A 17276-nucleotide genomic window follows, 5' to 3' on the forward strand; every position below is an offset into this window, starting at 1 on the left:
TCATTGATAAGTCATTGATCTAGCTTCTTTGTCTTTGAGGACTTTCGTGGACTTTTCACCAAGTCTTATCCTACTTTTTACAGTTTTCTTAAAAATCAGTCTTTTTAGTACAATATCATTGTACTTTATATCCTGATGTTATACATTTTAAGAATTCAAAGTGAGATTCTGACAGACGGAAAGTCCTTTAGCAGAAAGTTGAGGGAGGGAAGAGAGGCCGTGTTGACGACTAAATAGGTTAACCTTTCCCTAATGATATATTTGATAATCTTCTAATACTAATTTATATATATATATACACACACATATATATATGTGTGTGTATATATATGTACATATATGTGTGTGGGCGTGTATATATATGTGATATATATATACACCCCCACACACACACATTTTGACTTTATAGAATTTAGAATTGAAGAGAACTTAGGAGCCATTTATGATAGCCTTCCACAAAGTAAAAGAATTCCTTCTTTGTAATCCTTGCTAGATGCTAGACTGTTTTCTGCTTGGAATATACTCCCCAAATCATGTGGCAGCCCAACTATTTTTAGATGATTTTAATTCTTCTTTTCAAACCCTAGAAATTCAGAACCTCGCCTCACAAAAATACAACCTTTCACAATTTTTTGAAAATCTTCATTTGTTACCTGAGGATAGCTGGTTTCAGAGATATGAGCTGGGTGTTATCTTAGTACCACCAGCATCAGTGTAACAGACAGGAAAGAAGGTTTCCTATTTATGTTCTGGTATTTCAGATTTGCATTAGGTAAATTAGCATGTTTAATTGTATAGTTGGCCACTTCACTCTTGAAGTAGCAACTTGAAGTTAGAAGGTGGTCAGGAGTTGAACATGGTCTCTTTTATTGTTTTTGATACTCAGCACCTGGACACGAGGGATGTAAGGATTAGTGAGTTGTAACTTTCAGAATCTTTTTACCTCTCAAATGAACTTAAACTGTATTACATTTGATTAACCATTGAAGGAAGGAAGGTGAGTAGGTAGAGGGAGGGGAAGACTCCTGGGTATACTAAGTAGATTCATATATTTTTTAAGCACCATAGAAGGCTTAGCTCATTACCAAATGATCACTTAACGTTGTGTTTTTTTTTTTTTTTTGTTTTTTTTTGCTTCATGCAAAATCCTGGAATTTTAGATGTGTTTAGTTTTTTAAAGATCATCAGCATACAAAATTAAGGTAAAAAGATAAGCAAAGGTTTTTTTGTAATGAAACAAAATAGTGGTTCAACTTCAGTTGTTCTTTTGTTAGTTTTCTTTGTCAGTAGGATGATTTTGTTACGGAAAATGTCATCACCACAAAAAAATGTAATGTTAAGAAACATTTTGCTTGAAGGGTTGGCCTTGTTTTTTGTTGATGGAATTTATTGCTTTTTCCATTCAATTGTCATCATTATTAAGAACTATAAATGTAGATTTAGTGAAGAATTGAACTTTTTCCATTTTGGTTTTTCTTAGGATTCACTCCATCTCCAGTTGCACAGCCACATCCTTCAGCTGGCCTTAATGTTGACTTTGAATCTGTGTTTGGAAATAAATCTACCAACGTTATTGTAGATTCTGGGGGTAAGAAACATTTGTTTTTTAAGTAATTTATTTGCTTAGAGAGTGCGCGTGTCAGTGGGAGAGGGGCAAAGAGAGAGGGAGAGAATCCCAAGCAGGCTCCTCATTGTCAGCATGGATCCTGATGCAAGGCTTGAACTCATGAACCATGAGATCATGACGGGAACTGAAATCAGGAGTCTGATGCTTATCTGACTGAGCCACGCAGGCACCCCAGAAAAAATCGTTTTACTAACATAACTATAATGTTCTCATATAGACTCTGTGTAAGGACAGATAATAATACTCCTCTGAACAGGTGTAAATAGATTAAATTGGGGTAGCCAATGAAGTTGTTTCTCTTTTTCAACCACTAGTTGAGAACTTCAAGAGATTTTTAACTGTTACCCTTTTCTTAGTGGCAGTTTGACACTGGGAAGATTTTCTCTCCCAGACCTAAATGAATCTTGCTCAGATTAGACTGTTAAGTTGCTAGTGACTATATGTAGAGTGTTGTGCTTTGTAATCATTACAATTTTTACCTTTACTGAAATGAAATTGACTTTTTTGATAACAAGGAAAAGAAAACCTGTGGTACCTTGACTGGTTGAGATAGTCCATGTATAAACAGCTAGAATGGATCAGATCTGTGGGGGCTTTTTGTTATTTTAAGGATGATTCTTTTTATAGTATACTTTTTCATTTGTCTTAAAAGAACTTCTGTAAATTTGTAGAGCCATGTTTCCATTTGTTTTCATATAATATCTTGTTAATTTGAAGTTTGTAAAGATTAATAAGAGTTTCCATAAAATTGACTATTACTACGCGATGACCTTTGATTTTGGTTAGTAATTAATTTCATACCATTTAAAGAAACATTGAGGTGTTTTTAATTTTATATATAATTAGTTGTATGTATAAATAGGAAGCAGGCTTATAAAGAATATGAACTAAGATTTTTTTTCTACGTACTAGTAGTTTTATAATTATATTTTTTGATGCATTTGACTTTTTCCTTTTGAGTTTGTCTTTCTGAGATGAAGGATAAAGGAAGTAGAGATCAACTGTTCATAGTTTGTAAACCACCATTTTTGGTGACTTTTCTTTTTCAAATTCTCTCTTATTTCTAGGTCATGCTGTGTGTGTGTGTGTGTGTGTGTGTGTGTGTGTGTGTGTGTTTGCTTTATTTTGAGAGAGAGAGAGAGAACGAGAACCAGCAAGCATGGGAGGGGCAGAGAGAGAGGGAGAGAGAATCCGAAGCAGGCTCTGTGCTGATAGAGCAGAGAATCTCACTACAGGGCTTGAACTCCTGAATTATGAAATCATAACCTGAGCTGAAATCAAGTCTGATGCTTAATGGACTGAGCCACCCGGGCGCCCCCTAGATCCCGCTATTATTGTGTTCTTCAGTGGGTTTGTTTGGATTTGCTTTACCTTCCCTTCTCGCTTTGGTAGAGAACCTTAAGGAATTTTATTTTATTTACATTTCTAAGCAATGTTCTTGTTTACTAGATGTTTTCATCCAATTGGGGCATTAGCGGTTTCTTCAGTATAATTTAGGTTAGCTGGTTTTAGATAGAAGAAAAGTGATGATCAAGCAGTTCATTTTCACTTGCTTGTAACATACTGGTTTACAGATACCTTACATTCTCCACGCTGAAGAATGTAAAGAGGTCTAGGAGATATTTCTTAGAAGAAAAACTTTTCAAAGTTACAGGGATGTATTTTTATCTATATTTCTTCAGGTGTATGTGAGTCTTCAGAAAATTTTCCCAGCGAGGGGGAGAATTACATTCTATTCCCTCCTCTTTCACAACTTTGGAATAAAAATTGTTTACCTGAATCCTTCTTTCTTCATCTCTCTTTTTTTATTATTATTTATTATGTTTATTATTTGTATTTGAGAGAGAGAGAGAGAGAGAGAACAAGCAGAGGAGGAGCAGAGAGAGAGAGACACAGAACCCGAAGCAGACTTCAGGCTCTGAGCTGTCAGCACAGAGCCTGATGTGGAGCTTGAACCCACGAACTGTGAGATCATGACCTGAGCTGAATTCGGATACTTAACTGACTGAGCCACCCAGGCGCCTCTTTCTTCATCCTTATAACCTTAATACAATTTTGTCATGAAGTAAGACATGATTTGTATCAAAGCAAATTTGCCTTTTCAATCAGTTCATGAATCAGAAATGATGCATTTCTCCCTTTTTCATTTAAGGACATTTATTAATGTCCAATGTTCTGGTGGACTTTTCCAACAAACAAACGAGTAGAAAAGGCAAAGATCTCCTTTAGAAAGCTGTAGCACCATAAAGTCCCTTACATATCCTATTTCGTCTGTTTGTAACTTTAAGGCTTTGATGAACTAGGTGGACTTCTCAAACCAACAGTGGCTTCTCAGAACCAGAGTCTTCCTGTTGCCAAACTTCCACCTAACAAGTTAGTATCTGATGACTTGGATTCATCCTTAGCAAACCTTGTGGGCAGTAAGTATTCTTTAGATTCTTTTAATCTACTTTAAAATAAGCTGTATTAAAAATGAGTCTGGTTTTTAAATGCTTCCTTTTTCTCCTGTCATAGATCTTGGCATTGGAAATGGAACCACTAAGAAGTGAGTGTTTATTTGTGTTATTTTCTCATGTACCATTTAAAAGTTGATTTGGCTTTCATCTCCAAAGTATGTGTAGAGATGCCAAACCTACATCTTTTTGTTCAATCTCAATGTATAGGAAAGAACATTTATAATTACAGACATTTAATGTTCTCACTTATGTTTATTTAAAGTGATGTAAATTGGAGTCAGCCAGGTGAAAAGAAGCTAACTGGAGGATCTAACTGGCAACCAAAGGTTGCACCAACAACTGCTTGGAATGCTGCAACAATGGTGAGTTGAAAAAGTTCACAGTAACGAGAATAATTTAGGTGAATGTGTGACATGAAAATGTTTTTAAAGTGATAACTATAAGTGGAAAAATTGTTTATTCAGTTTTAGAAATATAAGAAACTTGTTTTTGTTTTGTTTTTAAAGGAATCTGTTTGACTATCTTTTCCGAGTACATTTTAGTAGCTAACATATATTTAAAGGTTCCTCTGTTGCAGGCATCATTCAATAAATAATATGTGGCTTTGTTTTGTATAATCCTCAAATTAACCTTACGTGGTAGTAACTATTACTGTCCCCAGTGTTCAGATGAGGAAATGGAGACACGGTGTTGTTACATAATATGCCTAGGCTCCCAGAGTTCTTAAGTGATTGGGTGAATTTTTAGAACCCAGGCAGTCTAACCTCAGAGCAGTTAATGATTAATGCTTTTAAACATTACCCTCTACTGCTGGTCTCAAATCTATTATTTATTTATCTAGAATATAAAATCTTTAGTATTTTTTTGATCTCACCATTGGTAAAGAAACTATACATTGCTTGGTTTTTGTTAATATTGTCAAATAGTTCATACAGTTGGTTTTCCTTATTTGCTGTAATTATATTCTTAAAATCCCCTGAACACTGACCATTGCTAGGTTCACACTCACATACATACCTATTTCCTCTAGTAATGGTTTATCAATCATTGATTTTGTGTTGTGTTACTTTAACAACATAAGTGCAGCAAATAAGGAGAATCAACACATACACAACCCTTACAAATATTATAATTTTAAATCCTAATCAAACTCATTCTAGTAGATGCTATTTTTTTTAATTTATTTTACAAAAAAGAAAATGCAGTTCATATGTGTTAAGTGACTTACTTACTTGAGGCTGCTGCGCTGACAAGTGCCAGACTTGAGACTTGAGCCGTAGCCAGAGCCAGAGCTGCTTGCAGTACCCTGCCCTGTTCCCCACCCTCGGAGGCAGAACCTCACCTTGGTCACCTTTAGGTGGGAACAAAGGCGTTGGGCAACAGATTTTTCACTACTCTATGCATGTCTGTCAGTGACCTCAAAAACACCACAAATGTTGCTTTGGGGATCACAAATAAATGTTAGCAAGTAGGCAGGTTTGTAAATACAGAATCCGTGAAAAATGAGGGTTAATTGTATATGCTTAGTAGTTACCATCTAGTACTGAAGAAGTCCTACTAATTTTTTTGAGAGAGAAAGGAGGGCGCAAGTGAGCAAGAGGCGGGAGAGAGAGGTGGGGGAAGGAGCAGGGCTCACCCAAGGCAGGGGCTCATGTGTTTTTTGGTTTTTGGTTTTTGGTTTTTGGTTGTTTTTTACCCCGAAGCAGTGGCTCAAATTCACCCAAGGCGGGGCTTGAGGTCATGAACCGTGAGATCATGACCTGGGCCGAATACAGATGATTAACGACTGAACCACCCAGGCACCCCACATATTTTTAATCACTATAAACTATGGTTGTACCAGAGTTAGCTTTGTGGCTGTCCCCCCCATCCTTGGTCAGCTGCTGTTTTTATCAGTGCGATAAGTTTTCCTGCATCAGAGAAAACCAGTTTTTTCTCATAGAAAATTTTTCTCATAGAAAAATTTAAAACATGCTTTCTTATAACTGTGAATAGAAGCATTTTGATTACACATTGTAGCCTTCCTGATGTTGTTAGTGACCACCATTACCCCTGTTACAGCCACTTGTTATTAAATCCCTTCTAGAGCACTGCCCTGTTTCTCCTGGGGTTGATCATATGTTAAAATTCCTAGGGCTGAGCTAAAAATAGTGTGCTGATAAAATTTGTGACATTATCCAAAAAGTTTTGTTAGCTCTAGTCTTTTTTTTTTTTTTTTTTAATTTTTTTTAACATTTATTCATTTTTGAAAGGCAGACAGAGCACAAATTGGCGAGGGGCAGAGAGAGAGGGAGACACAGAAACAGAAGCAGGCTCCAGGCTCTGAACTATCAGCACAGAGCCTGATGCGGGGCTCGAACTCATGGACTGCGAGATCATGACCTGAGCCGAAGTCAGCCACTTAACCGACTGAGCCACCCAGGCGCCCCAGCTCTAGTCTTCTTAATTGGAAAATTAATTGGAAAATAACAATGAAAGTTAGCTACCTTTTTTAAGGCAACAATTTTTCAGTTTTTTATTGAGAGGGTTCACTGCCATTACTACTAATAAATCTTTGCATTTAAGTAGCTTGTTAAGTTTTTACACATACATATACACTCACTATCTTGAATCTGTTAATAGTACATTCTGGGGGAAGTTTGAATTGATACCATTCCAATTATAAGAATAAAGTTGTTCAATTTTTTTTTAAGTACAAAGTACTTTAAGTACAAAGCTTCTGTAAAGCAGATTTTAGCTGAAATCCATTCCATCCAATCCATCTTCTTAACTGGAAAATAACAAAGAAATTTAGCTACCTTTTTAAGGCAACAGTTTTTCATTGATAAGGTTCACTGCCATTACTACTAATATATCCTTGCAGTTAAGTAGCTTGTTAGTTTTTTACACATATGTATACACTCACTCTCTTGAATCTGTTAACAGTACATTCTTGGGAAGTTTGAATAGGTATCATCCCAATTATAGGAATAAAGTTATGCAGTTTTTTTTTTGTTTTTTTTTTTTATGTACAAAGCCTCTAGAAAGCAGATTTTAGTTTAAATCCATTCCTTCTGACTCTGAATCCAGTGTTTATCCACACTATAACATACCTCACTGACCAGGGATGACAAGAGGTTAGTTTAGTGGATTTTGTAGCCTCAGGTGTGAATTGTACATTGATAATACATGAGACCTGATATAAATCCAAATGCTGATATGAAAATACAATGAATATTTTGTTATAAAATTAGTATTAGACTATATGAAATATTAGAAGTTTGTAGACAGCACTTGACTTAAGATTGACTACCAGAATGGAATAGGCATTTAGCCATTTGGAATTTGTATGTAAGTTGATGATATTTATGGTATTGTGTCAATGTGTGTCATCTCTTAAGAATTTTGTTAAAATGTTAAAATTTGTATGTATGTATTTCATAGAGTTTCCTTTTAATGACTAACATATAGGGCTGGTGATGTGATTCACAACTTAGATAAACTGCTGCTTATGACATGTCTTTACATTTCTAACCTTTTTATTAATCCATAAACACTGTCAAGGTTTTTGAACATTTTTTAATTAAAAAATTCATTAGTATTTTATTAATAGATATGGTTTTAATTACTTTTAATTACTGCTTGCTTTTTTTCTATGGTATGCAACCCTGTTCATGGGATGCAATGAATTTTGCATTTATGTTTTATGATACTTGTAATAGTAAACTATTAGGTATGTAAGGGGATTATGCTGGAGACTAAATTTTCCTAGTAACCTTGATAGTGTTTTAGTTTAGGTGTTCTTCCATTAGATTTGGAAATACAAGAGATTTTAGGTAGTTAGTGAATGTACATGTGAACTAAAATGCTCTGTGTATTTTCTGTTGTGTAAGTACTTGTTCTAATCCAGTGTTATTGCATTATGTAATTGTTCTTCCTGGGAAAAACAGAATGGCATGCATTTTCCACAATACGTAAGTGACCAAAAACTAGCCTTTTTGCAATAAATTGGCATGCTATTAACCACTGCTGTAGCCGAATCTCATAACCTTCTAGCTATTACTTGTTTTCACATTCAGATTTTCAATGTGCCAAAAATTCTTTCTAGCATCTACTGATTTCATGGATGTGTTGCAGAATTGATTCTGATGGTGGCATGGGAAATACAGATTTTTTTTTCTTGCTTAATATTCTGCCATTTGCTGCCAGATGGCTGGGTGTCTGTGTGTGTATCTGTGCTGCCACTATGCACTTGATGATTTCTGAATGAAGGGAAATGTTGATTGTGGTAATGTTGACAATAACAATTGCATGAAATCTTACAGGCTTCTGCTGTACTTGGCAGTTTGTCTACTGCTCTTGCAGCTCTCGGTTTTTAAGTAGGGAGAGACCAATAAGTCCTACATGCTTACTCAAATACTCAACTTTTAACTGTTCACTTCAGTTGTGCTTCATTTAACTTCTCCATGCATATGTTCAAATTGCCATAAAATTTCAGTTATTTTTTATGTTTCAGCAGTGTTATTGGTCTTTCTCCTGTATTCAGTTTCAGTTTTCATTATAAGATACACACAGGGAATGTTGTTAAGACAGCAAATATATCTAAAATGATTTCTGTGCTCAGATTGTATATTTACAGAGCATGAGTTAAAGTAGGAGAAAGGGAACTTAAACATCCTAGGGCTAGGTGGCTTTTTTAAGCATTAAAGCATAAACAGATTTAAAAATGTATTGCTCCTCCAAATTGGTGCTTTGCAGAAGATAGTTAAAGTAATTTATAGAGTAGATTAGAAGGAATGCTAATGTACGTACTCCATGTTAAGAACTGTGTGCGTCATAGAAATAGTCCTATTCAGTAGTGTTTTGAAATCTTTGGGGCTCTTTGAAAAGAGTAAATGAGGTCTTTAGAAACTAATTTTTTGGAAGATCAGGTTATTATTTGATTGGGGATCTTTAAAAATTATTTTTTCTTGCTCAAAAAATGAAGTACCTAAGAAAACATTCAGTAATACAGCTTTTTCTAGGTAAACATTTTTTATGCTACTGATAGTGATGGACTTTAACTTTTAGAATTTTGAATATTTTTTAAAATCTGAAGATTTTTAAAGCTGTAAAAAGCTCATAGAAATTTTAGATCACTGTTGTATCTAAGTTTACATGGTATTTTTTTCTTTCTAATAATTCTGCTTTTCTGCTAATTTCAAGACACTCTTTTTCATTGAGCATTAATTGACACAAGTTATTAATGATCACAAGTGTCACATTTAATCACAGCTGTCTTAGCAATTCTTTTTAGTGGAACCACAAGCTATTAATTCCATGTACTCAGTTGACACACATAAGTTATATACATCCTTGTTTATTTTTTCTCCACCATGTCAGGCACCCCCTGTAATGGCCTATCCTGCTACTACACCAACAGGCATGATAGGATATGGAATCGTAAGTATTTTTCTAGACACATTTTGAAAATAGATTAATTCATGTTTAACATGCCTTTATACAAACTTAACTAAAAAAAGCACTTAGTGCCACACATACTCTTAGTGCCTAACACAGAATCTTACGGCATTGGTTTCATAAATATTTCTAGAATAGTCATTATACAGCTGATATTGTTTATGAATTTTCCCAGTATTACTTAGCTTATTTTTTCCCTCATAACTTTGCTAAGCATTTTCTACTTCATTACAAACTCATTTAAACATTAATTTTAACTCCAACCATTTGTGTGACCTTACACTGATACCATTGAAGTCTTATAAAAACCTTAATACTGTAGGGGAAGGGCAGGAATTACATTTGTTGAATTGTATCAGGGCAATTTCAGTCCAGTAAAGGCCAGAGAAACTTTCCTTTGACAGTGATTGCTACCATACAGAAATAGTCCTTTAAACCTTTAAGCTGCCTACAATCCACATTCTACAGTGCCTTTACTCTCCTAGCTTTCTTAATATATACACTCACTTAGATAAGAAATGGAGGTAGTGGCTTCAACCCCACCCCCACCCCACCCCCGTACATGTTTGAGGTACTGTTACCAGTAGGAGACAGCACCACCTTCCTTGGTATTGTTACTGCGGCCTCTGTGCTACTTCTTTATTTACATCTTCTGGAAGTAGCTTGTTTCCCACATATGAAGAAGTTTCACAGCTTTTGGACGGGTGGTTACTATAGAAGAAAGGAGTGTGCACAAAATCTCACAGGTTAAAGTTAAGCTCTTGCTATAAATAGGAATTTAGTTGAAAGGTTAAATAGAACTTACAGAAAGATAAGACTTCAGACTATGGCATTTTAACCAAAATAACGTAGTGGTCTGTGTATGTTCTGTTTGGTCACTTACTTATGCTGATTTTATACCATGGAGTGGTAATTTTTAAAGAAACAGATGGTTGGTTGTGATTCTGTTTTCAGTTATAGAATGAACTAAGCTCTTCATGTGTTATTTAAACCTCTTCTTGGTTTAAACCTCTTCTTGGTTCTCCCTAACAGTAGCAGAAATAAAGTTAAAGAGCCATAGAGAGTAAACCTCTTCAAAGAAACAACTATATTCACTTGTGATTACTTGCATAATGATGTAAGAACTTGATCTAATACACAAAGGCAGTTTACTTTGAAATAGCTTCACTATTTTACAGTTTTTTAAGTTTTCCTGTGTCTAAAACTGACAAATTTGGAAATTTTGGATTGGTTTGAATTGCTTTGTCTGTCATACTGTAGTAAGATTTATGTTTTTCTTAAATTTAAGCTTTTTTTTTTTAAAAAACAAACTTTAGAAGTGAGTACATTAAAGACTTTAAAAAAAGCTCTTAAGAATTTGTAGCTGTATTTACAAGAATTTTTCCTTTGAGTTAAAGCAAAAGTACTAGTTTTTTTCATTATTGACATCCTTCTTGTGTACTACTTAAGGAAGATGTCCATCAACATCATTTAACTTAATATTTTTCTATTTTTTTAGCCTCCTCAAATGGGAAGTGTACCTGTAATGACACAACCAACCTTAATATATAGCCAGCCTGTCATGAGACCACCAAACCCCTTTGGTCCTGTATCAGGAGCACAGGTATTAATGTGCCATATGTAACTTTTAATGTGCTTGATGTAGAAAGAATATAATACTAATAATTCCTCTTATACAACTTGAGAAACAAGCTATTAGTGTTTTTTCCCCATTGATGGTGGATGTTGTCTTGTTTGCCTCTTTATCATCTAAGAGCTTTTAAGAATATTATTTGGAAGGAAAGCACAAGCAGATTACAAACATTAAGGATGAAAAATTCTTGATAACTTGTAGTTGGTCAATCCAGAGGGTGGTTTTTCTGAGATTAAGGAGCCTACTTTCTGTTCATGATTCTGGCTTGCTCTCCTTTGTGAACCCTAGAAACTGAGCTCCAGTGCCTTGGTTTGAATGGTGCTACACGAAAGATGTTGCCCTTGAGATGTTTGTACCACAAGACAAGTCTACAAAAAGATGTGAATGTTATTTTTTTTTTTTTTTTAGATAACTTCCTGCCACTGAGGATTGTATTTAAACACAAACTGGTGGGGGTGGGGGGGGTGTGGGGAGGAAGGCAAACAAAGAAACAAACAAACAAAAACTTGAAATGCCATGCTGACCTAATTTCTTTGAAGGAGAGACTTTTCAGATGTTTCGTAGACCCTCTCCCAGGTCCTGAAATTTCACCCCAAGTACTCAGTTTGTTTTTTATCCCATTTTTGTTAGCATTAGAGGAATCTGGATTTTTTGTTTTGTTTTGTTTTTTGAAAGTTTCTCCTCATTATGGGTAGGAGAGATATGAAATTTGTTAGTCCCTTCTTTCTGGCATACCAGTGGATGAGACACTCAGGAAGTGATAGAATTTTTTTTCTATCACAAGGGGATCGATCCTTTTGTTTTTCAGCCCTTTTGAAGAATTTAACTCATTTCATAAATTAGCATCTTAGGGAGCACCAGTAACTTGGAATGGGTAGTGAATTTCGTTCTGATTAAAAGGTAAAATCCATGTTCTTTGCAATTCATATATTTACCCTCTTGCCTCTTTTTTCCATGTTAAAGTGATCTTCCTGTTTGTTTATCAGAGTATTTACCATGAAGGTTGCTGGGAGTAAGAGTACTTGATGCAGCCATAACTTTTTTATAAGTCACTTATTTCGTATGTATTTGTTTTTATAAGATGGATTATGGATATGTATACCTTTCTTTCCCTTCTTTTACCAGTAGTAGGCCTAAGTACTGACTTAACTTGCTAAAGAAAGAAATATATTAGATTTTGATAATCTTTTATTTTTTTTTATTTTTTTTTTTTTAATTTTTTTTTTCAACGTTTATTTATTTTTGGGACAGAGAGAGACAGAGCATGAACGGGGGAGGGGCAGAGAGAGAGGGAGACACAGAATCAGAAGCAGGCTCCAGGCTCTGAGCCATCAGCCCAGAGCCCGACGCGGGGCTTGAACTCGCGGACCGCGAGATCGTGACCTGGCTGAAGTCGGACGCTTAACCGACTGCGCCACCCAGGCGCCCCTTGATAATCTTTTAAAATGTTGATGATTTCCCTAACTATTGGTGTAGATGCTTTCTTGAGATTATATGTCTTCCTTATGTCATTTTGTTTTTCTGTTTTTTTCTTTTTCAGTTTTTTTCTTTGTTATCTATACTTTTAACTTCAGATATGTATCATTTACTTAATTAAAAAAATTTTTTTAATGTTTATTTACTTTTGAGAGAGCGAGCACACAGGGAGGAAGGACAGAGAGAGAGGGGCAGACATAGAATCTGAAGCAGGTTCCGAGCTGTCAGCACAGAGCCCGACGCAGGGCTTGAACTCATGAACTGTGAGATCATGACCCGAGCCGAAGTTGTTGGATGCTTAACCAACTGAGCTGCCCAGGGGCCCTAGTATCATTTATTTTTAAAAATTACTTTTATTTTTTTGCTGATTGGACTAAGTGATTAGCACCTGAAATGTATTTAAGAGAAAAAGCTATAGTCCAGAGCTATACATTTACCAGGAACTACTGACTACAGTAATTTTTTCCCTGATGTGTGACTAAACCCTGTATCCCCAGTCTGGGTCTTATCTTGCAGGCTCCTTTCTCGGAAACATAATACATCATAACCTTAAGCTTGGATAATGCCAGACTGTTTGTAGGCACTTACTGTTTCACCCTCTTCTCAACATAATACTTAAGGTGGATGGGCCGACCATCCTATTTTTCCGATAGAGAAAGCTGAGACTTGGAAACGTTCTTCAGCCAACTAAATGGTGAAATGCAACTATCCCCAGGAATCTCTCATTTCTGGTGCAGTGCTCATTTGTATCACTCTGCCTCTGTACTAATGGGACTGAGTCCATATGGCTACTCTACTAGCATGTAGCACTGAACCACTCTGCCAATCTTTTGAGTTTCCTGCTGGATTATAAACTACATTTACACATTTCAGGATATAACTACTATAAATGTCAAGAACATCTATAGTTGTAGGGAATGCTTTCAACCTTACTGAAACATTTTGCATGAATTTTGCTTTTTTAAAAAAATATATGGTTAAAAAAATCATAGTAAAAATCTACCTTTATAAAAAGTGCTGACTCCCTAGCATCTGCTCTTAATCCAGGTTTTATATACTGTTGCCTTCTAAAATCCACATAACACCAAAATATGCAAACATGAAATATCAAAAAACATGCTAGAATTTTCATGTCATGAAGAGAGACAGTGGCAGAACTACCTTTTCCTAATCAAATTATGTCAAAAGAGAAAAGAAATGAGAACATTAGAGCAATAATGCTCTATTATTGCTGATAATAATTAACTGATTTCTTCCAGTTAAGAAATCAAATTTGATGTGAGTACTTAACTTTGAATATTATAGATTAAAGAAAGCACATAAAGGAAGCAAATGGATAACCAGGAAAAAAAGTCAGGTGGCAATGAAGTGACTCAAAAAAGCTTCAGTCAGTTTGAATCATTTGAACGGCAGAATCCTAAATCTTTTAATGTTACTTTTAATTCCTTTTCTCCCTTTGTTCTCCAGGTGTCTCATCACAAAGCCCTACTAATTGTTCCTCTGCTGTCATTAGATCCACCCTTCTTGTCTTCTGCAGGGACCCTTAATCTCAGGTTTCTTTTGCAGTAGTTTCCCTGTGTATCTTGCCTTGTAATTTAATCTGTTTTATAAATACGCCAGTAATCTGATATGGCAGTATTTTTAGCGTCTTATCTCCATATTTAAAAATAAGGAAGTGAATCTAAATATAACAACATGTGAACATCCCTTAGCTTTCCTTCTGGCTTAACAGCTGCCTCACAAAGTCTCCATATTTGTAACAGTAATAGTGAGTAAACAGAATATTCAGGTTCTTCAATTCCCATGCCTTTATAGTTCTCCTAAGTATCCAGTTTTCTGCTGCTACTTATTATCTTTGCCACAAGGCCTTTATCTGTCATGAAGTAGATTTATTCTTTATTTATTCTTTAAGTTTTTATTTTAATTCTAGTTAGTTAACACATAGTGTTATATTAGTTTCAGGTATATAGTGTAGTGACTCAACAATTCCATACATGTCCCAGTGTTCATTCTTCACTAATTCTTTAGTCATCTCTCATGCCCTTTCAGTACTTCTGAGATCTAAAGTTCTTTTCCTTATCCTGTTTTATTTTTCTTTATAGAACTTACCACTATCTAACATCTGTTCATCTGTCCCATCTGTCCCATCTGTCTGTCCATCATCCATCCGTCCATCCATCCATCCATCCATCCAGTGTAACAAGAGACTCCTGTAGTAGATTGTAAGCCTCCTAGAGGCAGGCTTCTATGTGGCTTGTTTACTTCTGTGTCCCTGGTTCTTAGAATAGTACCTGACTCGTAATAGTTTTGAACATTGTCAAACAAGTGAGTCTGGTTGAAAAACTTTCCTTTTCTATTGTGTAACTTACTTGTTCCTCATTGACCTCTCTTTTTACTTACTTATGACCACTGTAATAATTTAGAGCAATGTTTAAGATTGGTTTAATTTGTTAGCTAATGGTTATTGTAACCTAAAATATTTGACAACTGTCACCTAAGGAATGAAGATACTTTTAATTTCGTGATTGATTTTTTTTTAAGTTTATTTATTTATTATTTCTGAGAGAGCGAGCGAGAGCACGCTCAAGCAAGCGCACAAGTAGGGAAGGGGCAGAGAGAGAGGGAGACAGAATCTGAAACAGGCTCCAGACTCTGCACTGTCAGCATAGAGCCCAACACAGTGCTCAAACTCATGAGCCACGAGCTGCTGTGGCTCCCCTGTGATTGACTTTTTTTTTTTTTTTTTTTAATTTTTTTTTTTTTTTTCAACGTTTATTTACTTTTGGGACAGAGAGAGACAGAGCATGAACGGGGGAGGGGCAGAGAGAGAGGGAGACACAGAATCGGAAACAGGCTCCAGGCTCTGAGCCATCAGCCCAGAGCCCGACGCGGGGCTCGAACTCACGGACCGCGAGATCGTGACCTGGCTGAAGTCGGACGCTTAACCGACTGCGCCACCCAGGCGCCCCATGTGATTGACTATTTTTAATAATTAAAACAATTAAACTATTTATGTTTGAAGTAGGTGAGTTTTTTTCATGTTTTAGTTTTTAATTGTTCTTAGGTAGTCCCTTGAATTAATTTTGTCCATTCAAATGCTAGCTGTAACCAGATAGTTACATTTTTAAATTTTTTTAACGTTTATTCATTTTTGAGAGATGGAGCACGAGTGGGGGAGGGGCAGAGAGAAAGAGAGAGAGAGAGAGAGAGAGAGAGAGAGAGAATCTGAAGCAGGCTCCAGAGAGAGAGAGAGAGAGAGAGAGAGAGAATCTGAAGCAGGCTCCAGACTCTGAGCTGTCAGCACAAAGCCTGACGTGGGGCTCGAACTCAAACAGATTGTGACGTGAGCCGAAGTTGGACCCTTAAACGACTGTGCCATCCAGGTGCCCCCCCAGAATAATTTTTCTTATTGAATTACCTTTCAGTTCTCTCATTATTTCCTCCGCCCCTTTTTTCAGTTGGATTCCTACTTACTTGAAGACCAACACCATCTTTGTACGTGGTAAATGAAATGGTAATTTAAATGTAAAATGAAATCCCATTAAAATAGAACCTTTTAATCAAATCCCACTACTAAACCTAGTGCCAGAAATCTTTCCCTGCTCCTTGAAGTGCCTTTTTGAGTCCTGTTACTCACCCAGAACGTTACTTATATCTTCTGGTCTTGTGATTATTCTAAATAAAGTTAATATTTTTGAGAGTATCTCAGCCCTCCTAGATATGTTCATCTTATTACATTTAATGAGCCATTCCAAACAATATGTTCTGTGTCCTACATTATATCTAGGTTATAAGTGCTGCATTAGTGCCTGTTAGCTAATACCTTCCAGATGGCTGTTAGCTCAGACTACTATTCTGTTCTTTAGTATATTGTCTTTAATAGACTACACTGTAGTATTCACTATAGTAGTGAAATTATGACTTTCTATACACTTACCCTGTTCTCATCTCATTTTTTTGTGCAGGCTTATTCTGTATTTTTTAGATAGTTTTGTGTAACTGTTAGTTGCTTAAAAAGATGGGGATTATGTTCGGTTTCATGCCCAACACTGTAGCTTAAAAAATATATATGTGTTCTACATTAGTGCATCTTCCTAGATGTTTGACTACATGGAAAATACCAGCTCCCTGTGGTTAGTGATTTTTTTTTTTTTTCTCGTCTGTGCTTCCTCTCAGTTTCATTCACTATTTAATGGCTTGTTACAAGTGTGCCTTTTTGTTAACTAGAGTAGAATGGGACTCTTACACCTCTCTTAATGGTGTTTTATGTAAATCTTACTGATACTTACTGGTGTATACATGGAAATGTCCATTGCTGACCAGTAGTTTGTTAAACTTACCCTGCATTACAATATGCAGCTATTGTATTAGAAGCATGGAGATAGTTAATCTAGTTAGTTTCAGTTTTCTTTTGAAAGTCATTATGATGTGAAATAACACTCTTTTATTGAATATCAGGCAGTTTAGATGTTGTTGAAGATCCTAAGGGCGGAGGGTGGGGGGTGGGTGGGAGTGAATGTTGTGTTAGTTATGTTCTTATCACTTCCTTGTATGAGAAACTCACTCTGATTCCATACCAATCTATTTTCCCAAAAGCAATATGAAAAACAGAATGTTACACTTGGGTATTTAATTTTTAAAATAG

General features: G+C 35.7%; 1 protein-coding gene across 27 annotated transcripts in view; it reads left to right on the top strand.

The window, feature by feature from the left end:
• Positions 1-17276, top strand: part of PICALM (phosphatidylinositol binding clathrin assembly protein) — a 100212-nt gene that overhangs the window by 72682 nt on the left and 10254 nt on the right. For 8 of the 27 annotated variants that reach the window (XM_045483728.1, XM_045483717.1, XM_045483721.1 and 5 more), the window contains 7 exons: positions 1481-1588; positions 3916-4047; positions 4142-4172; positions 4346-4445; positions 8013-8036; positions 9445-9504; positions 11021-11125. In XM_045483728.1, coding sequence (XP_045339684.1) covers positions 1481-1588; positions 3916-4047; positions 4142-4172; positions 4346-4445; positions 8013-8036; positions 9445-9504; positions 11021-11125 — 560 coding nt within the window. Of the gene's footprint in view, positions 1-1480; positions 1589-3915; positions 4048-4141; positions 4173-4345; positions 4446-8012; positions 8037-9444; positions 9505-11020; positions 11126-16089; positions 16335-17276 lie in introns of those variants that run through there. The other 19 variants (XM_045483730.1, XM_045483723.1, XM_045483711.1 and 16 more) reach the window with 5 other exon arrangements.

Source organism: Leopardus geoffroyi, chromosome D1 (assembly GCF_018350155.1).
Source record: "Leopardus geoffroyi isolate Oge1 chromosome D1, O.geoffroyi_Oge1_pat1.0, whole genome shotgun sequence".
Lineage (NCBI taxonomy): Eukaryota > Metazoa > Chordata > Mammalia > Carnivora > Felidae > Leopardus > Leopardus geoffroyi.